The 27,572-nt window shown below is 41.5% G+C and overlaps 1 protein-coding gene across 4 annotated transcripts in view; it reads right to left on the bottom strand.

Moving 5' to 3' along the window:
* Nucleotides 1-602: 602 nt before the first annotated feature.
* BMPER (BMP binding endothelial regulator) overlaps nucleotides 603-27,572 on the bottom strand; it is a 152,942-nt gene continuing 125,972 nt past the window's right edge. For all 4 annotated transcript variants that reach the window (XM_075418662.1, XM_075418664.1, XM_075418665.1 and 1 more), the window contains 2 exons: nucleotides 8,674-8,804; nucleotides 603-2,527 (listed from right to left, as the gene is read on the bottom strand). In XM_075418662.1, the coding sequence (XP_075274777.1) occupies nucleotides 2,346-2,527; nucleotides 8,674-8,804 (313 nt within the window). In that variant the 3' untranslated portion in view covers nucleotides 603-2,345. The remainder of the gene's footprint in view (nucleotides 2,528-8,673; nucleotides 8,805-27,572) is intronic.

Below are 27,572 nucleotides of genomic sequence, written 5' to 3'. Positions count from 1 at the left end.
GAGTTCATCCTGCAGATAGACTAAGTCACCTCTTCACCTGGTGTCAGTTAAGCATTACCTGAATGGAATCAGTCGACTGAGAGAGCTGGAGGGCTCTCCCTTCACCTTTCACTCACCTTCATCAGTCAGGAGAAGAAAAGGGAAGGACAGTTCTATACACCAGTCGTTTATGCAATTCACTTCACCTGTATTTTTATTTTGGAAACACTGAGCAGTAAGCAATGAAAAACTATCAGTAATGAAAATCTATCCTAAACTAGAGCTGGGCAAATAACCTTTCTAATGGTTTAGACCCCGTATCTCAGCATCAAAAGCTCACAGGCTGAAATGCCCTTCAGTCTAACTGATGTTTTAAATTATTTTAATGACTGCCATTTCACGTTTTAACTCCTTGGACCAATTTCAATTGTTCTGAATTTCAGCTTCACCATTCAATTATCACATGAGCCACATAAAACTCTTCTAGTTTCCTGCTCTGATGGGATCTGCACATTTGCAATGCTGCTTCCCAGTGCACTTGTTTATGAGGCTTCGAAGCCCCCTCTGCCAGTAAAACCCAATTATTTGATTGTTCCAAGAAAACAAACACTAAGAGGACATAAAAAGATCAAGCTGAGTTTATTTAAGATTTGGACAAATATCCGTGGAATGCTCCTGGCATTATTTGCCCAGCTCTTTTTAACACTGTGGTGATGCGGCATTTTTGATAGCGTGTGGCCTAAGCTAACCAGGCTCACTCAGCATCTTCCTCCAGGACGGGGTCACAGACAGGTTGTACAACCCAAGTGTGTTGCACCCACTCACTCACTGTAAACTCAGACCCTGCAAAACTTCCTGGAGAGTGAAGAATTGAAGGAGAACATTCTTCAAAGCATTACAGTGTGCAATTTCAATGCAAGGCATAATGGAAGTAGCTGTGTGGGAGGGTATTACTTCATTATAAACCTAAATCAGGTGCCCAAAGGTTTCTGTCATCTCCAGAGCCTGTTCCATCAGGCTCTACAAGAGGTTTTCCAGTGGAAGAAAAATAGCCCTCCCTCCCTTCAGGCTTGAGAAAGTTGTACAGCTTTTTTAACAGTTTCTAAAATCCCATATTATTGCTTCTCCCCTGGGAGACTTCAAAAGTCACGCAAACTTCACAGAGCCCACATGTTCATAAACCTCAAGCAAAAGACCAGCAAGGAAATAAACTGCAGTTCTCCAATTAGCATTTGACATTCTCTACTGTTTTTTTGGTGGGGTGTATTTGTCTTTCTCCTAAACCACGCTGATAAATAAAATGAGTTATTAAACCTGGCATTATTTCATATTTTAAGGCACACTGAAATCAAACACTCCAATTCACAGTGGGACTTGCTTTCTGCATAATATTTGGGGGAAATACGAAAAAACCCAGCAGTTTCAAACATGTTAAAAGGGCTAATACGTACATCAATATTTTCTTCAAGCTCCTTATTGTGTATTCACAGCTACTGCCAAACACAACAACAGAGATGGGGCATTAGGATATGAAATGGGAAGTTGTCAGATTTTCAAAGCGAGCTTCTGGGTGCTGAACACTTCTGAAAATCTGGCCCCTGACTCTTTGGTGCCATTCCAGAAAGAAATATCTCTGTGCTGGCAGCTGGCCAGCCAGCCTTGGAAATCCTTCTCCACAGTTATTTCAGTAAACCATAAAAGCCGATCCCCAGCTTTCTCTGCCTGATTAAGCACTGTCACCAATCACTATGCAGCTCTAAGGTACGCATGAAATATTCCTAGATAAATCCTCCATCTCCAGAGAAATGTGTTTCCTGCGCAACTGTAAATCCAGGTTCTGTGTTGAAACTAATCCAGTCTGGCAGTGCTATGTCCCTAGAAAAGTTTTCTTTTCCTTGGAAATGACAAACTTATGCAATGGCAAAGTCATCCAATCTTTTCATGCCACTATATTATATTAAAAACACCTGGTTTATTTATACAAAGACTTACAGATCAGGGTCCTAGAAATAATAATACATAAACTTTATAGCAAAAAATATACATATAATAATTCGTCCTTCTATGATATATAGAAATGATGTATATTTGTGTGAGACATTTATATAAATATATGGGTTGTACTTATGTTTAGGGCACTTGTGTATAGATATGTGTATCTACATACACACATTTATATATCTTTCTAGGTGCCATGTGTGTATACATAAACACACATAAATACACACACAGGAGCATATTTACACTCTGTGAGTAGACGTGTACTTTGCAGAATCTGCACACAAACAGCCGCAGTCCTTCACTGGCTGTGAGCATCAGAGGGGTCAGCGACACCCACGCTAGTGTCCGCAGAAAGAGAACTAATGTCATCGCTGTGGGCACAGGACTGGCTTGATGCATCTTCCTTTGTGAAGAACTAAATTTGCTGGACAGTGGCACCCGGCAATGCAGGGCTTGTTGCATGGGCCAATCTCGTTCCAGTTGTCACATGTTTTGACACATCCTGGACCACAGGTATCATAAACTGCACCGTGTTTACACTGGGTTGCTGAAAGGCAGTTAAAAGGAAAAAAATGTGTGTCAATGTATATCTTTACACACAGTCCCACAATCTGTTTGCTTGGTTCCTACTGCAAATATCAAAAAGCACATTTTGGTATGGCCATCATCTAGACGAAAAAAATTACTTGTGAAGAGATTCCATTATATTAAATGCAACACTACTTTACATCACAAATAAAAAGGTAGCAAAATTCCTAATCAAAAAGGTATCAAGTTCCCAGTGCACTTGAACTTTTTGAGAATTTTAACACAGCTGACGGTATATAAAGCTTTGGCAAGGTTTCTATTTATAAGCAGATCTATGGCTTATATTTAAGGCTTAGCATTTTTTGTTTATTTGTTACAATGTCTTTTCTCAAAGATTCCTGAAACATTTACAAGGACAGACAGTTATTATCAGTCCCACTCCTATAGAAAGAAGAGAAAAAAGAGTCATTCATCATGTCAGACTTTCTGTTCCTAAGATTATACTTTCAATATTGCATATTGCAGCAAATCAAAACAATTATGTTAATTCATCAGCACCGTTTCTAAAACAAAACAAAATTTAAAATAAATTATTTCCATGCTTTATTCTATTTTACTAAGGGAACACTAAGAATGAGTATTCTTGTCCTTAATGATTCCAGTATCTATTCATTGATTTATGTACTTGACAGTTCAATGCATTTCCAACATAAGAGACCACTGCGGGCTCAGCTAAAAGCACTATACCCCCTCCAGATCAATATTTAAACTCTTCACATTTTATATCCTGCCTTTTTACTATGGAGAATAATAATACATGGTTCAATATCGAATAAAAGCCTGTTACTCTTTTAACGGCTCTGCTGATGGCAAAAACAAGTACTGATAAAATAGTTTATAGATGGTAAGGGACTCTCAAGCATCCAGAATCATCTCTTGCTATTTACAGATAGGTGGTTGCATTAAGAATGTTTCTTCCCTTTTGAGAGATGCTGAACGTTCAGATTTTTTAAAGAACAGTTCTGTTATGGACAGAAAAATGGTGTTTTGTTGTTAGAACTGTCCTTAGAGTGCCATGACAGTACTGTTATTATTCATAAAGAGAAAATAGGCAGAAATAAATTTATTAAATATGTATAAGAGTGTATCACAGAGGATGGAAGTCTTAGTGCTAAGGCATTATATATTTAAGGGGTTCCTCTTCACCAGTAACAGTGATCTTCAAAACAGCATCAGCTTCTTGCAAGTTTTATTTCTTATATGTTTTATGGCATTTATACATATGTGAAAAGCAGCCCTGAAGAAGGAATTCTGGCAAGAATGCATACAGAGTTCTCAGAGCACAGATATTAAACAAAAAATTGGAAAAATTGGATAGTACAGCAGAAAATTACCCTGGAGTTACAGAGAATCAACAGCTGAACAATAGATAGATATTAGGTAGATATTAGGGGGAAAAAAGCTTTCTAGCTTTAAGCATGAGAAAGCACCAGTGCAAGCTACCTAAAGACTCCGTGAGACAACTTTTATAGAACATTGTTTTAGAACAGGTTGGAAAAAACATCTTTCAGCGATGTTCAAGATAGGCTTATTCTTCGTCTGGGCATAGATGCTTTGAGAACTTTTTTCCAGCTTTACATTTCCATCTTGCTCTGCATGATAACTTTCATGCACATTGAAGAAGGAACAAACAAAAGGAACAACTAAAACGAAATTTAACGAAGCAGGAAATTTAGTAGGTGGGAAAAACATGCAAAAGCGTGCAGTAAAATGTTAGACTCACCACAAACTCTGCACTTCTGCAGTGTGTTAAGAATAGAGATTGAATCTCTATAAGAGGGGAGACGAAAATGTGCAGAGCTCCCAGGACTTTTGCAAACAATGTATTAACTGTCTAAAAAAATAAACCAAGATATCCAAAACCAGATAGTGATTATCTACACGCAATGTGAATTATCTTAAGGGGATTGTTTACTAGAAGCTTTTGTCCCTCCTCTCTGAAAATGAGTTTTTCTTCAAAGGATCTCTAATTGGCCAACCACAGACTGAAACATTAGACTTCAGTACATGCAGTTTCCATACAGAAAATTCTGTGAGCTTCAGTTTATAGGCTGCACAGGTTTCATCCCACAAAGCTTTACTGCAGTAATAGCCGGTCTGTTTGTTCCACCTGAGCTTTGTTTGGTGCCTCAGCCGGTAGGTTCGAGGGAAGTTCCTCATCTCTGCCCCAGAGTAAATCAGGATATATTACAGGCTGCCCTTGGCAGCCATGGCATCTGTAAGTATTCCCCAGCTCTGCTCTGTCACACATGGATGTCAAAACACCTCCTTCTCCTTCAGATGATGCCATGTGCAAGATATGATGACTTCATTGTCTACTGTAGGCAGTCTACAATGGCATTATTAACTTGCTGTCAAGGGAAAAGTCAGAAAAGTACTATGGCTGCTAAGTTCCCTGGATGGCTTTTATTGTTGAATGCTTCAGTTGTTAACATGTGGTGTGATTGATTCAGAACATTCCACTTCATCAACAGTTTAAAAAATAAAGGCATTCTGCAGTAGGCTTCCCAGGGATTGCTGAAACGAATCAGTACCATGTAAACATGGAAAACAGAAGTGATGCCTTCTCTTCAAGAACTGAGCTCTGGTAGTAATAACTTCCTTAGTGCACTAGCGAAAAAAATCAAAAACCCAACCTCAAAGTACAAAAGTTACTAATAATACTGCATTTTGCAACATTACCAGTCCCAACAGGATTTTTCCACTCTTCTTCTAGAACATGTGTTTGGCATGACAGACATGAGCTTCCTCAGACCACTTTCTGAGCTGGCGGGATGATAGCCAGTTCCAGTCCAGAAGCCATATAGTCACATAAATACAGCACTGTGCCTGAGCTAATAAACCCTGCCTAATAAGGCTATACAGTTTTCAGACCAGACCTGGTTTATTCCAGCCAGTTTGGCAGTTTCACTGAGAAGGCTTGTATCTGTCTGTGCCTGTCTCTGTAGACATGGCTGTAATTATTTAGGAGGAATTCTTGTTCCCCAACACAGAAGCCAAAATACCTAACATGGAACTGCTGAAGGATTCCCTTGGTGGACGATCTCTGGTAAATCTGATTCCACAGAAATTTCTTAGCTAATATTTTTGCATCAGTGAATGATCCTGCTTCTTCTGGTGATGTTGCACAGTTTGGGCTTTCCTGGTCTTTTGTAGCACTTTCAAACTGAATGCCACTCATGGTCCTTGCAATTCACAACGTCTCCTTCTAACATAATAGAAGGCAATAGATCTGGGCACTGACCTTCTCATGATACACTTGTGTTCATCTTTTCAACTTTCAGTTTTCCATGGGTTTCCACAGAAAAGTCAGAATAGCCTTCTGATAACTATTCACATGGAATAAAGAGATTAAAGGAAAGAAACATCTATCAGGGAAAAGGAGTGACTTTGGCCAGAAAATTCTACAGCAGAGAAGAGGGAACCCAGGAGAGAAGAGTGAAAATCAGATATACACTCATCCTCCTCTAGTCCAACCGAACACACAGGAAAAAGAGAAAATAGTTCCGTTTTTATGAGGCTGTTGGAGCATGTCAGCACATCAATGCTATCATGTGCACTTTGCACTTTTTCATAGTCCATATCGGCTGCTTCTTCTTCTTGCCTGTGTGGTCATGCCCATGGCAAGGAGTTATTGCCATCTGCTATCCTTGAGTCCTCTTTCTCTCAGTGCCCTCAGAAATTCAATGTTAAACTACTATGGCCCAAGGCCTTTCACCACTTCAGTTTACTTACTTGCACTTCATAGCCTTTCTTGGGCTAAAAAAAAAGTCTTTTGTCTATCTCCTTTCCATTTCAAACCTCTTCCTTCCATTTGTAGCCTTTCTTTTCTCTCTCACATGTATCACTTTCTCTTATTTCTTCTTTTCTTCACATCGGCTCTCCTCGTTTTTTAATTCTTCACACATCATATTTCTTCCTGTGCCCATGCTAACAGGTGTGACTCCCCGCTACTTCCCATGGAAACTCCTATTCCTTTCAAAACCCTCTCAGTTCCCATGCAGATCTCACCAACCCTTTCCTACCCTAACCATTTTCCTTACTCATTAGTTTCTTCTCTTCACCCTTCTGGTTAAATGACAGCTGACCCAACCTTACTGAGCCAAACTTAAAGGATAGCAAACCTTGAGCAGCAGTATTTCATGGAGGACTTAGAGGAGGATTCAGTGCCACCCTGGGGGAGGAGGAAGAGTACTTAGGAAACACGACATGTAATTCAGCCCCCTCAGCATCCTGTTTGGCTGGCCCTCCAGACAACACAAGCTTTCTAAAGATTATAAAAATGAGCTAAGCATACAACAGTCAGGGTAGAGGAACTGGCAGCCACGCAAGATCTGGTTTTATAACACACAAAAGAATAATTAAAACCTGACTTTGCTAATAAGCATATACCATTTTCATCAGAACACAGCTCTTCCAAGTATCCCACCAGCTATGAAATGTCAAGCAGGAAATGAAAGTCACAGAACGCTAAAGTTTTATTACGGATATACTGTTTCATACCCAGGAATTTTTATCTGTAATTAGGACACACTAATTGTAACTACAAGTTTTGGGAAGAAAAAGGTAAGTTAAAGATTAAAATCTTGATGCTGGCCACTGGTAACATATGGAGTGAAATGGATACACTTTAATGCTTACCGTACAATTTACTGTAGAAGATGGTGCTACTTGTTTGACACCAGATGTCTAAGTAAGTGTTTTGAGGGTACTTGATCATATACAGTTTGTCTATGTTTTCTGCTTAAAAAGATTTCCCCTTTCCCTCTAGAAGTCTGCACTGAGATTAAAAAACTCAGGTGGATTTAAACACTTTTTCCATTAGCTTTAATGGAAGGTGTGTGTTTAAATTCCTTCATAATGTTTTCTCACGGACTGTTTTTTGCCTTAGAAACTTTTTTTGTCTTTGGTAAAATGCCAGAAAAAAATGTGCAAAGAAGCCTCAACTAGTTAAGTCATGATATGTCAACACTTGTATAAACTCCTTAAGGCAGGGACTGGAGTTTTTATTCTTTTTACAGCATCTGCCACAGTGAGGTCTTGGTCTGAAGTGCTTTGATGAAAACAAAAAAAAAGTCACAATGCTTATTTCAGGTTCTGCATGGATCTGCTACCAGACCAATAGATTAAAATTACATATGTTATTAGTGCTGTCTGAGACCACATCCTTGAGTAGGGCTTTCACTTCATGACACCCTGTTTGGATTGTTCTATTCCTTTGTAAGAAAAAAATGAGTCTTTCAGGAACAGTCAATCAAACGCAATTTGCTCTGTCACTCACCCATCCCTGCTATCGTGCCTTCAACAGAAAAGGAAACTGAAGTTGAGAGAGTAGACCCTGAGCCACACAGAATCACCAAAATGGACCACAGAGTAATAGCTCTTTGACCAGCACTGAGTATCCTTCTCTCATTTTTTTTTTCCAGCTACTGTCAATTGCGTTACATAAATCTGAATACACTTCCAGGCAAACCAATGCCATTATAGAATGTTCTAAATTAATGAGACCATCACCAGGGGAGATAGTCATCTGCAATATTGCATTTTACTTCAAGTGCACATGACCACAGGCCACCACTTCTTATTGAAATGATTACTCACAATTACTTGCAATTAATGTAGTCCTAATCACACAGGGAATATGGTCCAAGTACCAAAATTAACACAGGTTTGCATTTTAATGTTCTTATTAAACACATTCTCTCTTCTTCCCTTGTTGAACCTACTGCAGTCATATAGGCACGTTGTTTCTGGAAACATAACTACGCTTTAACTGGAGATCAAAAGAGTTTAAACATTATCTGTAATCAACTGTTTACATATCCTGAAAGAAAAAGGCATGTACTTTTTCCCGGAAATACATCAAACTAAGACAGGTCGCATTAGAGGTGAAAAGTTTTGCAGACAAATAAACATTTATGATATTTGATAGTTGAAAATCTTTCCTGGTAAGGTCTTTTTCCAGAACTCAGAATGCAACTTCCCTGCTGATGCAATCCCAGTCTTTTCTAGCTGGTTCATTTCTGATCCTTCTCCACTAGTAAAAGGATAGTAGCCTGTTAGCCTATGCACTGGCTTACAAAGTAGCAGTCCCAAAATGCTTACCTGCACAGTTCTGCGCCGGTATCCACTGAACTTTCAACCCTTCCCTCTGGCAGGCTCGGGCGTATGCCAGGAATGACTCGCAGTAGCAGTTTTTATGGACTGGGCACTCGCACATGTCTGTCACGCAGGACCTGCAGAACAAAGCCCCAGAACAAATCAGCAAGGAAAGCTTTGGCAGATATCTGTCCAAGGTTTGGAGTTGTTTACTTTCCAGTCACGTGGAGTTCACTGCCACAGCAACTTGTGTTAAACAGCAAGAAAGTTAAATGCATCTCTGTTGCCACATCCCAAGGGCTTATCTCTTTTTTTGGTGTGCCGCTTTGATGCAGAGAACTCTCAAGAGCGTCAGGGAGAGAACCTCGCAGGAACAGGAAGGTGAGAAGAAGACCCAAGAAACATCAGGCAGAGAGAACCAAGACCACAGTGGGAGAATGCAAAATCCATTTTTGCAATGATTTTTTGTGAACACAAGATAAAGACTTATTTCTTATTCCCTGCGAAGTAATGATTTAATAATTGTACTAACTGTAATAATTGTGTTAAGCGGGTAACTTCTGCAGGTCATGAGCACACACCCTTCCATGCAAGGGATGAGAAATGGTGCCTTCTCTCCAGGTTACCTCCAGCCTCTCCCCACTTTGAAGGCCCCAAATCAGCTATATGCCTGTTTTCTCCGCAGCATCACCACTAAATGCCAGACTTTAAGAGACTCCAAAGGAGCAGGGGCGATGCAGCATAACTGAGCAGTTCTCATGCTAGGAAATCCCCCAGGCACTTGTTGATAACACCATCTTCTTCCATTGCATAAGACAGAATCACCACAAAACATGGCAAAGCGCAAAGCTGCTAACGTGGCCCTAAGTGAAACTGCTACTGCTTATGTCACCACTTTTTTTCAAGTTAGCTCATCCAGAACATGTGCCCATTTGGCACAGATCTAAAATATAACTGGCAAGAGCCGGCGGATTTGCAGTCAGCAGCTTCTGCATAAGCAAAATGCTTAGACACTTCTGCAAACATAGCAATGCAAATTCAGAAATGCTGAGTATCTGCTACTCCAAGAGTAGTCGTTAGAAGGCAGGCACAAGGTGCGGGGAAGACATATCCCTCTGGAAATCATGCCCTCAGTTCCTCTGCTTTGCATGGAGAGCGCTCTGTGCACGCACCGTGGGTGTCAATGGGCAAGAGCCCCGTGCTCCATGCATGTTCAGCGACTTTGTTCCTGAGAGGACAATGCAATGTTTGAGAGGCACAAATCCTCCAGACAGACCAAGGGCTGAAGTAAAAAACAAGCTCTCCATGTTAATTGCTCTTACTGTGGACAAAAAATTCAATTGTCTATATGAAAAGGATGGATATAGGCTTAATTTTCCAGAAACTTTCCCCATAGCTGAACAGGTAATAGCTTGGAAAAGCTGCAAGCACCTGTCAAAGTAATCAGGAGCCCTAATCCCCATACAATGCTTTAGAGTCACTGGGAACCCTTTATTCAAAACCAGGAGAGAGGATCTGTGGTCCTTCGAACACAGACAAGCTTGTTTCTCCATATCCAACCGTGCCCCTTAAAGAAGAGCACTTGCCCTTGCCAAAGTCACTGGCTATTTCAGTGACCGTTCATATGGTTAAGCCTGACACTTCTGCTTGACATTTCTGCGAGCTTTTAATCATTTTACTCTCAGAGGACCCCCAACATGAAATTACCTAAAAATTCACTGTGACAAATACGCAACAGAAGTGCTAATGTAAAAAGGTTACCTGTCCTGCATTTACCAATAAATACATACTGTGGATAAACAGAATTGCTTTAGATCAAATAGAACATGTTCGTATTTATAGGCCAGTGGTTTTCATTTGAAATAACTTCACTTTCTAGGGACAATCTCATTTTATTTCATTTTAGTTTTGTGGTAGGTCCATTTACATCTCTCCCAGTAACAGATGTTGCTGTATGGGTATCACAGCCGACAGGCTGCAAGGAACAGATTTGCACAACATCCTTGGCATTGTTTGACATTGTTAGCTGATAAAAGACCTTGTATAAGCACAAAGGGTCACCTATTTATGTGACGCACTAAATAACGTCACACTGTTCCCTTTGGCCACACCATGCTTGTGATCTCTTGCTAGCATCCCTGCAGCAGGCACTGCTCCATTTGGGAGGTGTATGTCTCATTTTACAGTGAAGTAGCTGCTTGTTTGCTACTGCAGCAGATTATTATCACACAGAGAGCATGAAATAATTTCCACAGATAGAGTCCATTGTCAAGATAACCATTTCGCCATCTTTTTGTTTCTGTGCCAGCCTCCTTTATTACCCACATTTCACTGCTCTCCACTCCGATTTAGCTATGATTAATGCCCCTGTTGTTCAGGGATGCTTGCCACTGCTAGGCTGGTTACGTGCTTACAAATTTCCTGCCCTAGAAATTATAAAATCCTAAACCTGAGGTACTTCCTCTGCTTTTTAGAGTATAAATACATTTTTTTTTACCATCACTCAGAGAATGCCACCTCCTGCACTGGGTCAACACACCTACAGCTATCTCAGGTGCTTGCATCAGGTCAGGAAATCTCCAGACTCACCATCAGTCACCCAGACTTTATAATCATTCACATTCACATGTCTGTGGCAAGGCTAGCACTCACCCTGACAAAGCCTGGGCGTGGGCTGGGGGTTTGTCCATTCCCAGTCTGCAGGAGGGCAGCCATGCTCTTTGAGGGTGCAGAGAGTTTAGCCCCTACATGCACGTGAATGACACGATGCCGTTAGCCCTTGGCATTGAAATGGTCGTGGACATCCAGAGTCCAGAGTGAAACATCTCCACTTTGGCTGGTATCAGCACTCTTTGCTGCTGTGTTCAGCACAGGAGTCCACTAAGGAAGGTGGCATGCCACGTGCAACACAAGCAATCCTCTGATTCATTAGACGCCTAATTGCTTGCGTAATTTTTATTTTCCTGAACTTTATAAACCTGGTGACAGCTGCTGGGCTCAAGCCCTGGGCTTGGCTGAGGAGCAATCATCAGTTTGCAATGGTTTTATTAATGAATTACAATTGCTAATTATTTGTAAGGTTAAATTAATTAACTGATTAATGTTAAATGAAAAATGAGAGTAAAGGAAACTATATCTACAGCTTCCAAGCCTAGTCACTCAAAATCAAACCTTCTTCATTTTCCAAATGAAATTCCTTGCTGGCAAGTTTAATGCATTAATCTTAATCGTAGTTAGATGGACTGGCAGTCAGGGGAGAGGGCTCTCTTCTGAAGATCTCTTCTGAAATCAGCATGGAGCAGGTACGTGGTTTGTTTGATAAGCCACCACAGGAGTGAAAGGGCAGCTCTGGGAAAGGATGTGGAAGCAAAAGGTGTCCATCCTTTGGGTGCTGGCTAGTGAGGGGCAGCTGGTGATAGCTCGACAGCAAGCTTTGACTTTGGGTCTGTACTTTTTTGAAAACATGTTTACTTCTTGCATTTAATTACATTTCTCACAGTTACTGCTGTTACAGTTATATTAAAGGGCTATTAGGGGATGCTTCATCTGGCAAATTTAAAAATTGATTCTTGTTGCTGTCCTAATCCTTTCTGCTTGCAAAAATCTTTGGTATGCCCACAGCTTTTTTTTTTTTACCCTCTCCAGCGATTGATACATTTCAAAAATTATTCTCTGCTACCCCAGATTCTGCCTCCTATTCATTCCTCCGTTAAATCGGATAAATAGATTCAGTGACACTAAGTACAAGTATGCAGAGGCTTATCTGTACTCTAATCTGACTGGACTGTTCAAACAACAGAAAAATACACTTTTAGAAAAACTTAGGAATTATGCCAGTAATGAAGCTGTACTAACAAGTTACCATACAGCACACAAACGGAGACTTTGGGTCTGCCAAGGTATTGTGACTCTTTACCAAGACCAAAACGCTTGTTTAAATGAATTAAAATTGAGCATACATATCGGAAGCTTTAACATCAAAACATTACAGTCATATAGAAATAATCCCACAAGAAGACTACAGTGCAAGTTACTTACAAAATGAAGCAATTTTTTTTTGCTGTGATGCTGCACTTTGTCTGGAGCCCTGCTCCAAACAAGCATGGGAACACAGCCAGCCTCTGTCCTCAACTGGTACCATGTGCCTCACTGAGATTCCTTTTGATGCTGCCCATGCTGCCTGCAGGGTGTGTGTCTGTGATGGCGCTAATTGGGTGTGTGTAATCACAAACTGTTGCAAGGGGAAATCCATGAAAGTGAAGGCATCCAGCAGCTGTGGGACACGCCCTTGAAGGAGACAAGCACACACACACACACACACACACACACACACACACGCTCTGCTGCCACATCTTCAAAGCGAGCTGGATGCGCACATTCCTTCAGCAACAGCCCTTTTTCACATTAAACCATGGAAGGTCTCCAAGTCCCACAAAGGGTAGAGAACTGAGCCCTGCGCTACATGCACTATTAAAAAGAAGAGGAAAAGATCACAGCAACGAAGCCTACAGCCTTAGTCTGTGCCACACGTCATTGAAATTGCAGATGTTCACTTGCTGAGCATCAGCAGTTCCTTTTCCTTTGCAGTAGACACAAATCCAAAACGAGAACCAGCCATTTTAGGAAGGACTATTTCTTTTTGCCCTTTCCCCCCCCCCCATATTTCACCACAGGAGTGTGATGCAGTGCATTTTTCAAACCTTTCGGTACCTTCAAGAAGTAACACAGACAGAAAACACTAACATCCTCCTCTTTCCACAGTAGGTCTCAACAGATTTTACACAAGCAATCAGAGATCGTGCATGACTACATAGATTTTATGTATGTGAAGAGGCATCAGGTGCTGAAGGGGTTTGTTCTCTCTACCGGGGATAAGCTGTACACTTGCAAACTACAAAGCCTGAAGGGTCATCTGCCTAGAGAGGATTAATTTCCAGCCCCACCATCCTGTGAGACAGACTTCTTGGGATAACTTCCTATTGGGTACGCCAAATCAGAGTTTTACTACAAGCTTGGCCTAATTTAGCACTGGTTATGAAAACAGCCATGCTCTACACAACAGCCAGTTTGGATTCCCATAATCACATCGGAGTGCTCACAATTCAGCAACAACACTCAGGATTCATTTTTGCTGATCCAACATTAGACCTCCTTTCTCTTCCTTCACAGGAAAAGTCAAAGGCAATGGCTTCTGTCAGTAGTTATGTTACGAGAAAGCGTGCTTGGGCTGGTTTTCCTGCAAAGTTTCAACGAGTTGCCATTATTTACGGCCCAGCTAAAGAAGTCATTTCACAAGGTAAGAAGATGAGAAGATGAGCCATATTCCAATGTATAATGGAAATGCTCATGCTGTTGCTACTGCAAGCTCTCTTGTCTGTCTGTGAGCGTTTAATCTTATTGAAGTATTGAAGTATGGTATGTAGAGCTGGAGACTTTTTATGGCTTTGAGGCTTGAGATCAGAGGCTAGGGATCATTCTCTCTTTCTCCTGAATTTACTAATATTAATGCAAAAGCAGCACATAACTCATGAGGAAAGTAATTTTGGAGGCTGTTGAAAACACAGAAGCCCTGGCATCTATTGAGTATTCGTTCAAAGCACCTGCCTGGGGAACAGACTGTTTCATGCAGCAAAGGCAGTCATTTTCAAGGATCATTTGTTCCAAGACCAGGTAACTGTATCTGCACTCCCTCTGTGCTTTTCCCACTCATCGTAATAACAGTAATATTGCCTTAAATTGGGGATCTGATAAAGGCATCCATAACAAAGTTAAAGCATCAGTGCTCTGATCCATTCGTCCAGTAAGCGGGAAAGTGCCCAGCAAAAGTGGCAGGCAGCAGACATGCGCTTTTGTCCTGGAGACTCTCCCATGGTACAAGAATTCCCACACTGCTGAACTGGCTCAATAAAAAAAAAAACTAAAAATGTGGGAGCAGAAAGGGAACTTGCAGCTCATCTTCAGTGAGCAGTGCACAGCAAATCTACTGCAGGCATATGCTTTCCGTGGGGAAATTTAATTCCTATAAAGAGAGCATTGGCCATAATGCTTGAGAATATCACAGTTATTTTTGGCAGATTGCAGAGGAGGAGTTTGCAGTAGTAGGCATTTGAATCACGCGTTCACATTTCATCCTGATCGCTGATTTTTGTGCAACTTAGAGTCAGCCATGGACTGTATTGCCCCATGGAGACAAGCAGAAAGAAATGACAAAATACGCAACTCCACCAAAGGGCAAGAGCTGCATGTGGTCTACGATTTCTAGGGCACAGCAGTCACACACACATTGAAGAGTCCTAATTTAACTCTGAGTGCCATTGTTCCTGCTCCAGATATAGACTTGGCACTCAGGAGATAATTAAACAGAATCACACAAGATATCCACAACCATCCCCGCCTTGCCAAGGCACCCTTCCAAAGCAGTTATTTAGAGGAGTTCAGTCAGCTTGGGACAAGGATGCTTTAAATGCAAGTGGTAATTATTGTTGATAATTTCCAACAAAGCAGAGACAGACAGCAACTCAATTTTGATTTCTTTGCATATCCAGCTTCTTTAAAAAACATCAGAACCCATACTTTCCTCACAAAGGGTAAGCAAAAATGGTATTTTCCAGACACTGAATAAATGAAGGTCCATGTAGACCTCTGAAAAAGCATACTGTGCTGCACAATATCACCACAAGCCTATACTACGTGCTGCTAAAAGGATTATCCAAAACCCTTTGGATAAAGCCAAAAAGAGTGTTCTATGTGTATTTTTAACCTTTATATAAAGTGCACGCTGCGCCAGAACTGTGTTTCATTGCCTTAACCAACATTACCCACAAGAATATAGTAAAATGAACAATGAAACGTTCTGGAATATTTTCTAACACTGCATAGAATTAAAGTTCTCAGGACAGCATTACCCTGATGCCTATTTATAATCTCTGAATACGTAGTAGCAGTGGTTAAAGGCACTTAAAAGGAGGGAAGGAGGAAGAACCGCATAAAGAACGGAACAGCACAGCAACCTTCCCTACTTCTTTCTTCATGATAATTCTCCTGCTAATGTGTCAGGTAGGCTTTTTGTATCTTGTGCTTCGATCCTTACAGGCATCTGTGGCTTTAAATGTTCTTTCTGGTCTGAAGAATTGGAAAGGTTGGCTAAAATCCTTCCATGGGGAAATAGCTGAGCCATGACTGAGGAAGACAATGAAGTCCCATGCTGGGCTCCAAGAAGCATCTGGTATGACTCAGAATATTTCCTAGAGCTGAATGTTACAGGATAGTTGAGCAGCTGGTTTGCCACCTTTAGAGAGAGTGGATTTTTGCTTAAAAAACTCCAACAGAATATGGAAACATCACCTACAGCCCCGGAAGAGCGGACCCCTTGCACTCTCACTCCTTTTCAGAAAGTGGAAGAGAGTTTTCACCTGCTCTTCTGTTTCAGCTGTGCTGGGCCATGCAGAGTTTAACCTTTAAAGTCCTGGCATTTGAAATAAATATCTGTATGCATGAGACCTCAAGTGGTTTGAGTTCATATGTAGCACATACCTTTACGTGAAACAGTTAAAACACACTTCTCTGTTCATATAGCATACAACTTTGTATAAGGAATTACTGGAATAAAGAGGACATACAGTGCAAGTTTCTTAACCCACTTCAGACAAGTGCTCAATATCACACTGAAATGTACCAATCAAAAAATGCTCCCTTTTACTTGCTTACTTGAGTAGTATACGTACAATTTGTTCCACACTCTTTGGTGAGTTCACTGCAAAAAGGATTTGGCTGCCTGTACATTTTATGATCTGTGGTTTGTATATCTCGCTGGGAGATACAAGGACCTTAACTCTGCTCTAGAACAGACAGTTTCCAAACTCATTATAAAGAGGTCATTTGCAATAAAAAGTTTGGACCAACAAAAAGATACAGAGGCAAATTTAGGAGTATCACCTGGAACCTGAAGGTTCAAAAGCTTGAACCTGGTTTCTGAAGAAAGATTTCAGCTAACTAATATAAATAAATAAAGAGTCATCCCCTTGCAAATAGCCATCACATAATCGGTGAAGATTACAGTAGCAGTATGTCTAATGCTACCTGATAGGGCTTATCATGCATTTATGCAAAACTTTCTGGTGAAAAAAACTCTAGGTGCTCTACGGGTTTAATGTTCAGAAAGCAAGCCACCTCACCACCTATTGGCTACCAATAAAGCCAGTCTTTCATAGGCTCAGTGGCCTGAGGTCTACAGTCTATGTGCTCATCACTGATTTCCTGTGGCAGAGTGTTTTGGCCAAATTGACCTACTTTGTGTCTCCAGAACCCTATCATTTCCCCTCAGAAGCAGCAACTTATAAAAAATCCTAAACTTCATCATGTCCTGTTTTGAATTTCTTAAGCCAGTAAGATTCCTTGTTACAGATCTTGCTCTGACATAACGCAGCAGTATTCAAGCTACTTCAGCTGACCACATCAGATGTGTAGATCAAGACTTTCTTATGAGAGGAGAAGAAATGGAGGATGTCTTAGTGGACATTCTCAATATCCATACTAGTATTCTGCATTTCCATTCACTGTGTGCACACGCTTAGGTTAGCACTTACACTGCGAATGTGAATTTGCGTTACAACAGAGACACTCTATCGTAATGCATTTTTCAGTGTTCTCTGGCATAGCTACCATGGAAAATCCATCCTCATTTTGAGCTTTTGCATTATGTAATTGACATAAAATTTTATCTTTTTCGCCATGTCTAGACTTTATTTTAAAGAAGAGTGCACCCAGTCTCCATTTCTTCAGGCACAAGTGGAGACTGAACTGTTATACCTTATCTAGAGAGAGGAAAAACCAGTCATTTTAATTCCATTTCAAATAGACAGACGTTTTAATATCTAACTTTATACCATCCAAGTGGTATTTTCAATCCACAGTTAAACTTTGTTATTATGTTTTGTGCAGAGCAAATGAACATGGCATAGACTAAATGAATCTAATACGACTGCATCAACTTTCAGTCTAGTAGACAGAGAGCCCATTACTGTATTCTGTGTGACAGTCCTGAGAAAAGCCAGAGGTTTTTCATGAGCTTATAAACAACCTAGATAGAACCTCAAAAATTACTGAGAGGTTTTGAAGTCTTGGCCCTACAGAAACATAAATCATGTAGATATATTAATAGCATATTGCCATAGTCGTAAGATCGCCATATAAAATCATACAAGATTTAAATCTTCTAAAATAAAAATTCATAACAGATCATCTCCTGTCTCCCAACAAAATATATCATAGCCTTGCTGTGCTATCTGTCATAAAAGTATGTCATATTCAATAACAAGCACAATGAGAACACGAAGCAGGAAATACTTCCACAGTGTAAACATAAACTGAAGTTATCTTCAGCTTTTGATGATGATTCACTGTATATATTTCCAAGGAGGTCTTATAATATAATAATAAACAGGCTGGCTAGTTTAGAAACTCACATTCTTAAACTCTGCAGAGCCCACTCCCTGGCCTAACCCATATAAAATTAACTTAAATCAAGCATATTTTTCCTCTAGGTGGCTGCAGAGCATTTAAAAAGCTGCTGGCTCCAGCTAGAATATGAAAGAAACAGAGCAAGGCAAAGAGCATATAGGAGACCGCTACTCAGAGAATAGCTTTCTTCCTCCTGTTCCTGCCTTTACAAATCAAGAGCCAAAATCTCATTTGAGCAACATCAGGCTCAATAAGCATGCCACCTTCGTCTCTCTATTCGCTCTTCAGCAAAGATAACTGCTAAAAATAGGACTTGCAAGAAGTGGCATAAGAGCTAGCTTACCTCAGTTGAAAAATTCAAAAAACCACTCTGTTCCTGGTTTTATGGCTTCCTGTGCGGTCCCGGCCCAGACCCGTACAAAGACATAGGCACATAAAGCGTGATTTAGGCAGGATTCAAACACACGCATGCAAAACTGCAGTCCAGGCTTGGTTGTCCTGACCCCATCAAGCCTGACCTTCTTTACGCTGGAGACTTCGTTCGCGCTTTTACATTTCCTCAGGCACCTCTTCTTTTGCCCTGCATGCTCTGAAAACCATGTGGGTGCTGGTGGGCACAAGCCTGACTGGCATCCCAACAGTGGGGTCCTCCTGCCCACAGAGGAGGGCTGCCTTAAAACAGCGGCAATGCTGCCAAGGTCCCATTCAAGATTCAGTAGATCAGAGGGAGAGCGTGAGAGTAACAGTTTGATAGTGATACAGGACTCGGCCAGGAGGCAGAGACCTGGTTTCTGGTCGGTTTGACTTAGCCTGCTTCTCCATATGCACGAAGATTTGGATAAGAGATGCTCCGCATAACCACAGTTCTTTAACCTTCCTGAGAGCAAGATCTCAATTGTAAAACAGCACACAAAACCTGAAAATACAGTGGGTGAAATTCTGTCTCCAGTGAAATTAATGGGGATTTTTCTGCTGACCACACAGAGGACAAGACTTAGAACTGCCATCAGCCTTTTATTTTTCAGTTCTATAGTTCAAGGATTTGAAGGATCCAGATTCTTTCAGGACACAGCTAAACATTAAATTCAAGCTTCCCGAATTAAAATTTCCTGTACTAGACATAGCGACTCCACAAAATATCAGCCTGGCCTGGGAGCCACAGGAAGTGCTACAAAGTCAGAATGACCTCATTCTCGGTGAGATGGGATGAGATGAGATGAGCAGATGGAACCAAGGTTTGTTGTCCTTCATGACAAACCTACCTTTCAATGTGTTGGTTTGGGCACAGTCATTTACTTGGCTAAATATAAAGACAGATCTGATGTGTATCAGTAATCTTTAAAGAGAAATGACAGCCATGAGCATGAGCAAATCCTCCCTGTCACAGAACAAACAGGACCACAGGTTATTTTCCTGCTTCTCTGTGGCTGATGCCCAGTGCCAAAGATGCTAAGATAAATTCTGGGCTTTGTCTTGTATACAAAGTCCTAAACATCTGAATTTCACTTTGCCTCTTATTGTTGGGTAGACAGGGAGTCTACAGAGCAGATCAGTGCCCAAGTCAGCCACCTGGAGCGTGCTGCCTGATGGGGCCACAGCGCAATTCATTCCATCACTTTTCACTCCATAAAATCTTCCCTGGCCTCCCCACAGAGGCAGCAGAAAGATCTCAGAGCTATACCAGTTTGTTATGAAGCTTGCCGTCAGACTTGAGAGTGGTTGCAAACTACTTTAAACCTTTCTCACCAGTGAAGTTTGTGGGTAGAAATTGTCAGCACTGAGTGTGCCTTTCAGTCTTTGTAAAAAGGGAGGCAGCACAGCTGCGGTGAGACCCCATGCACCATGTCTCCTGAAGAAGCACAGCTGACAGGAGAGGGAAGTCCCAGAAGGGAATACGGAAGCAAAAGCTGTTGCTGGAGGTTATGCAGGATTCATAGTTCATGTTCTCCATGGGTCCTTGGGAACCACAGTGTTTACAGTCCATACCTCTGGGAGGCCACTGATTTCTTCCCTTTGAGGTGAGTGTGTGGCACCCCCTCAGTAGTTTTTTTGCTCCCATGGCTCTTTCCACAGATGGGGAGCCTGAGGGCCCGTATGAAAGCACGAGCGGATTAGCTCTGTCAAAACAAAGATACTGTTTTGGGCCAGTAAGGGAAAAAAAGGAGGGAGCAGGGACAGCATAAAACAGAGTGTATGATACATAGAAGGAAAACTGGTTTTTAATAGAATCTTTTCAAAGTTTTCCATTCAACTTTGGTCGCTTGCAGTGCAAGTTTTGGAATGAAACTCCTTCATCCCCTTAGGATGGTCTGCATTTTATTACGTTAGTAAGGAAGCCCAGCTTCTTACTAGCAGTGCTACTGTATGAAATGTTTCAGTCTCGAGCCAAAGTGGCAGGAGAAAAAGCCCCTCCTGACTGATTTTCAGTCACTGTTCTGGGGCCAGTGATTTAATGTGATTTCTATCATGTGTAAAAAAACCTTTTGTAACCAAGCAATAAGTAAATCAAAGGTGATCACATCATAACAAACGAGGTCATACACATCCAAATGTTACCCACATGATGACTAGATTTCAGCTGAGACACCTAACCAGAATGAGCAAAGGAATATATTAGAAGAGGGGAGGAGGTATTGGTCATGAATCAGGGGAGATGAACTGAGTAACAGGAGAACATCAGACGCTCTTCCCTCCTTTCCTCCCTCTTTCCTCTCTCCCCTCCCTGCGCCCTCTCCCATTTCAGTGACGCAGGGCACGTGAGTATTAGAGATAGCTGCACTGAGAGAATAGGAATAGCTGCAGTACCAGCAGTCCAGCAGAAAAAAAGATGGGGGTCTAGACAAGGCCCAGTACAATAAGTCTGTCCCCTTGGAGCAGACAATGGTGAGGTATTCAAGTGGAGTAAATCCTGTTACACGTCTGTAGCAACTCTTAGAGTTCGGAGATATTAGGGAGGCAAAATGAAAGCTATGCCTACCAAGATGAACCCAGAGAAAGGATGAGACACTTCAGCAGGATCACAGGAGTGTAAAGAAACTTGTATATATCTGCAAAAGCCGCATCAGTTCTGCATGTTAAAAGTAGCTATGGTCTCCACGGATGCCATTTAAAAGATTTCATGAGCACTGGCAAATTGTTCCACATTTCAAAATCAGGGGAAATGACCAAGTTTTTAAGATGCAATTCACCTCACAATGTAGCCAGGGTCTAGTCTTCTCAAGGTGTCTCACCTTCAGATCGAACTTTCCTCGGTAAAGACTGAGCCTTCTGCTTTGATTCATGATGAATTCTGCAGAAAGTGCTACAGAAAGTGATGTGGTTTCTGCTTGCTCTCAGAAATTATTTGTCTGGATGCAGTCAGCTTTAAGCTTCTGCTTTCTCACAGTCTCAGCCGGAGATATGTGGCTAGGACTCATTCCTCTGAGCTGCAAGACAGTGGCTCTTGAACTTGCTGTTGAGAGAGATTTATTATCCAAAATACTTCAGAAGAAATACTCCAGTATATTGTACCAGATCGACTCTGTCTTCCATGTGAATCTCGTAAATAGGATCTATGTTAACCAGAACCGGTACCATTTTGCTGTGCTTTCCTCTTTCTCTGTGTGTGTGCCTATGTATATACAGATTTGCTCCTTTTCTACTCCTAGGTCAGTATTGCAATAGGCTGTGTATTGCACTTCAAGTTAGACAAAAGTCTTGTTTACTCAGTTGCCCTTGTATTGCATTGGATATCTTGCCATTTGGTGGAATTGCAGCAAAACAAGAGGAACATAAATTTTAACATTAGTTCTCTCACCAAACCGGTTGATGGAATCATATTGCACCTCCACGGAGATTTGTGCATGGTCAGCACGCTCCACATGGATGTCAGCTGCAGTCAGACCTTGCCTTTCTCCACTTACAAGGAAAGAATAGCACCATACATGCAGAAATTAGAATTTTGTCTTATCTTGAAATCTTCTCAGAGAGATTACATTATTGTGAATGGCAAGCCCAGCGATTCTCAGAGATCCCTTTCTGTAACAGTAGCAGCAGCCATGGAAAGAAAGAATCAAGAGGCAACGAAGTTCTTGATCCCATCTGGGCAGAGAGTACAAAGGGAATCATCACATCGGCATGAAGAGAGTTATGGTGATGGAGTACTAACAGAAGAGGCAGAGTCCCCAGAATCAGACACTGTGGGAATAAGTAAAAGCCACAGAAGGAAATGGCGGCTACAGAGAAAGGGCCACAGTAAATATCTGCAGATGCTGTTGTTTGCAGTGGTGGCTGAACCAACAAGGACATAGTCACACACTCATGTAACACTTACTTGCCTTAAAAAAAAAAGAGAAAAAAAAAAAACCAGTCTCACTGGTGGATGAATATGCTTTTCAAGATCAAAAGTCAAGCAGCAATAAAATCTGTGTCAAAAAACATAGGCGGAGGAGGCTGTGCATGCTCACTCGTGAACATCTGCACTAAGAAGCCACTTAAGTAACCATGCAACAGCATGGAAGGAACATCTGCAGCGTGTAGACCACCAGCTGTGCAGTAATAATACTTTGAATATCCAGAGTGCCTTTCATCTGAATACTGCAAAGCATTTTCCAAACAAATTAAGCTTCACAACTCCACTGTGAGCTTCTTATTTAATGGGAGGATTATTTCATCCTGCACCAAAATGCCATTGCTGCCAGAATGAAAAGTAACACCTGTTTATCATCTCACAGAAATGTTGTACAATTTTCATGACGGGAAGTGACAAAAAGGCTGCCGTTCAGTTAAAGTGCAGAAAGACTTGAGGTGGTCAGAATCAAATGTTTAGAAATGAAACTCAGAAAAACAGAGTACTACCCTCCCTTTACATTTTATGCAAACTGCAACACTAATTTTTGTGCCCACATGCTGTTACTCTTTGGTCTTTATTTCACATTGGGAAGAGAGAACTTCCTCGGGTCTATACTTGTAGGGGTGTCTACAGATGTGCTCAGAAGTACAGAAAAATACCTTTCTTGGTTATGTACGCTCAATAAAATGTAATGCTGTGCATTGCAAATAGCTTTCCTTTGTACTCCTTCAGATCTGTTTTTATAAGGCATCCTGATGATTATACTACAGCACTGCCTTCCAAGGCAGCAGGCCATCTAGAAAGTCCTAAAACAAACTGCTTGCTGTGTATGCTTTCAGCCCCACGGGGTACTCCATGACCTGACTCTACTGACTCAGTGAGATCTGACTGTATATTTCTCAAGTGCAAGGAGAAAGGCTGGAGAACACGACACTTGAAGATAGGAAATATTACAGACACCCCATTATGATTTCCTCTCTCTGTTTCTGAATACACCCACTTTTCAACCCCATTGAAATGTTGGTGGAGGAAGCAGTTTGATGGGGAAGCTGCAGCAGCGAAGCAGGCTGGTTCTTTATCAAATTGAGCTTAGTACTGGCAAAACTATGTATAATACTGTATGGGACAGACTGTCCTGAACGCTTCAAAGCCAGACAAATATACATCTTTAAAACTTCAAATTCTTGAGGGCACCAATGAGATTCTGATCTGTGCTTGACACTAGCACTCTAGGAGCTTAACCTATGAGTAGAGCTTTTTGATGTTACGGTTAAATAAAAAGAGTAGCTAGGACTTGGAAATGACTAATTGTATTTCTAAGAAATTGTTATGCATGTTTGTACATTAAGCACATAGCTCTAGCTTTGGCTAAGGAGTATATTTTAAGCATTTATACATTAACCATCTGTGAGCTGGTCCCAGCTGGGCATGTGGTGGTTAACCTCAGGCCAACTTCTCCTTTCTCCTGAAAAGCTGGTTACAGGAGGACACGGCCTAGCTTGAGAAAAGAAGGCTCTTTCATGGTTAAGATTTTCCAGAAACACTTGATGTTGGTACAACTCTGTCCTTGTTAAAGCCCATGGTAAAATTCTGTTCATCTGTAATGCCAGGTATGGTTGGCCAGCACCAGCTGCCTTTGACGTCTCATCCTACACAACCAGCTCTGAAAAAGTTCTCTCATACTCATATACTGACTTTTCTCTAGAAAGAGCTGTTTCTTTTCTCCATGGATGCAACTGAGCTCATGTGCCAAGTCGTTCACTATCCCGCCAGGACTGACTACTTCATCTCAAATAAACCATAAAATGGCATGAATTACTTGGGGAGAATAAAATGTTCCCTTTCACCATGTACGTTCATTAGTTTTTCTCTTGTAGGCTGGTTTTGTCCATTTGTTTAATACAGGATTTTCCTTAGCCATATTTCAAAATAGTGAATAGAAGGATTAAGTCTTGAAAAACAAAAAGATATCATTTTCAGTTCTACCACACGTAGGATAAGCAGTTCATCTATTTTTTATATATATATCTTCAGCTGCCCGCACAATCTGACCAATTTAGAACAACAGCAGTAAAGCATGAGGGACTTCGAAAGGTTTCTGTCCATAGGAGTATCAACATTTTTTACCAACATCTATTTCCATTTTGCTTTTCTGAGATCATAACATTCAAATTGTACTTTGTATTTCAGTTCAGATAAACCTCAGGGCTCAGAGGGTAACAGAGCTGAGACCTAAGCCACACACCAGCTCCAACTCGCATTGCATTGTTTCCGGAGGACAAGGACCGAAATCTCCTATTCCAGATCCAACATCTGTTCCAATTTAGTAACAAACTAAACCCATTCTCCATCCCCCATACGCATATCCGCACATACGCACAATGGAACACAATTTTTAAGGACATTTGCCTCTGGATCTGGATCCATGTTGGGCCACTTCTAGTTTCCAGACACAGCCATAAATCAGTCCAGTTTCACTAGAAAGAGTGGAGATTCACAGAGAGCCCCAGGCAAGGATCTCTATCCAACTTTCCTAGCCCCAAATGTGGCTCTGCAGTAACACATTATATTTGTTTTGAGCAGTAGAATAATATCACATGCAATCCTTGTCTCACCAGTGACAATTTATACGATTGTTCCCCCTAACCCTCCTGCATCTGGTCCTTCACAGAACTTATATCTATCTTCAGAAATCACATGAAAACCATGTCTTTTCCCAAGTCTGCTTTGAACCCTTGCCATTTAAAGCAGAAAATGAAATACAATAGCAAGAGGAACAAGAAGAGCTGTGAAGAACAGCAAGGTGGAGTCTCTGCTCTGGGGACATGGAGTCCATGAGCCTGCCTGACCGCGTGGCTGGACTCAGCCCCTTGCTGTCCAGCCGCGGAGCAGCTTGTCCCAGCAGCACCAAGGAGCTGGGGTCGAAGCATCTTCCAGCTACACAGCCAGTTGGTTGGTTTGGGAGGCTCAGTAGGGAGCCGTAGTGGTCTCGTAGTTAACTAACCTCAGGCCTCAACTCGACTGCTTTGTGGTGACACCAGATAAAGGAGTCCCTCTGCCCCTTTCTTGCCTCAACCGCCTCTTCCTGCCTCAGAAAGTGCTCTTCTCCCTTCTCTTTACATTCAAACAGAATCCAAAAGTTGAGGAAATCTGAAACACACTGCTGATGTGCTCTGCAGATTGCAAACTGCAAGGCAGGGAGGGAGCTGGTCACCCACAAACACGTTGCTGTTTGGCACCATGAACTCCCTGAGCGTAACAGACAACCTACTGGTGTTTTTTATGACTGTCGGAAGCTGCAGTGATAGCAAGCAGCCCTGAATGCCTGAGATCAGCAGGTAAGCCTCAGAAGCATTTCATTTTCCCATGGTCTGTCTTCATACTTCATTTCACACACAAGTACATGGGCAATTTGGAGACTCGAAAGTGAATGCATAGCACAAGTCAATACACTGTAAAAAAATATTTACAGCCCCAAAGCATAACTACATTAATGTTCTAATACAGTAAATATTTTTAAAGTCAAAGTAGCTTGAAATGACATTTTTCCCTGTATGTTTCCTGCTAAGCTTGTGTAATTTGTGTGCTTTATAACTTGCGAAAAATCCTAAATTTTGTATTTACAGAACACTGGCAGGGTGAGAACCCTGGCATTAAAATCTCTTATTTAACAAGAAATGAAGTGAAGCAATGTATTTCCACAGAGTATTGACAATGGTCCTGCTGTACAGGTGGGGAAAGACTCCAGCATCTCTACACAGCTTCTGCTGAGTATACCGCTTTGCTGCTAATTATTTATGTAAATGACTAATAACAGAGGGAATTCACCATCTTGTTTTCTGCAACTTACATACTGCACACTGAATGAAAACCGCTTTCAGCCCCAGGCTCGATTCAAACCGGAGGCAGTCGTTAAAATATTTGCCTTGATGGTCAGATCTCACATCTGTGGGGATGGAAGAGAGAAATGATGACAAGTCTTAAGTTTGTTCTTTGCAAGTTCAAGGCAACGCGCAGATCCAACCAAAGAACCTCTACCTTCCCCTCAGGGACCCAGTTATGGGGGGTATGGGAATAGCAATGATTTGGGAAGTGATTTGTGCCACATAACATGGAATTCTTGTCTTCAGCAGGGGGAGAATGGCAAAGCTGGCTCTGACCCCATCTGCCGTCCTCCCCATCACTCTGCCTCACAAGGCGCTTCGTCACTAGCAAGCCTAGGCATCAGACTGTCTCTGCGTGGTAGGCAGAGCCTCTCTCTCCTTTTCTATTTTTACTTTCAGTGCATTCCTGAGGATGAACAAAATGTACAGCTCACACCCTGTGACCACAGAGCGATATATAAATTGGGTTTCTGGGATACACATGCTTCCTAGAGCTTCCCCTGATGCTGCCTGGAGCACCACAGACATGTGCTATCTGGCCTTTCCAAGTCCCAACCCTCCGCAAGGCCAAGCATAGCTCACACTCTGCTGCATCTGACTTCCAACAGCGGTGGGGAACACGTGCAGAGGTGGAAGATGCCCTTTCCTCGTCACTATTATCATATTACTTGTCTCGTATTTACCAGATTTTCTAGACATACACTCTCCTGGCCTAAGGTCTTGGTGGCGTCATTCTAGATTAATCAGGCCTGAGCTATGCAGGTCAAAAATGTGGTCATGAGGAGCAACATTCAAAATGGAGAGTTTGTCTTGACAACAGAAGAAACAAGTGCTGTCCCATATTATAATCTGAAATAAAACGGCAGCAGTTTTCCAACAGTTTTGTGAAAAATCTGTTAAACTGAGTAGACTCCATCAGTCATGATGACAATCCCAGTGTGTATTTTCTTTTTCCTGTTTTCTGTGCAATAAAGTGACCCAGAGATGTTTTTCCATTCATGAAACAAATAGGGAAATGTCAGGTTAAAGGCTGAAAAGAACAACTTAGCTAGGACAATGCTTCTCTACTGTTAGAATTATTTATAATTATTGTTAATATTATCGTATTACCAAACAAAATAGCTTTATTGTTTTACACAGCAGAATCTCGGGCCTTATGATCCATTGAGCGCAGTTACACAATGCTCTCGGGTAGGCTTAAAATACACTTCTCTATTAATCCTGAATAGACA

This window comes from Opisthocomus hoazin, chromosome 4 (assembly GCF_030867145.1).
Source record: "Opisthocomus hoazin isolate bOpiHoa1 chromosome 4, bOpiHoa1.hap1, whole genome shotgun sequence".
Taxonomy (NCBI): Eukaryota; Metazoa; Chordata; class Aves; order Opisthocomiformes; family Opisthocomidae; genus Opisthocomus; species Opisthocomus hoazin.
The sequence above is the reverse complement of the archived record's forward strand: the minus strand, read 5'-3'. Positions and strand labels throughout refer to the sequence as shown.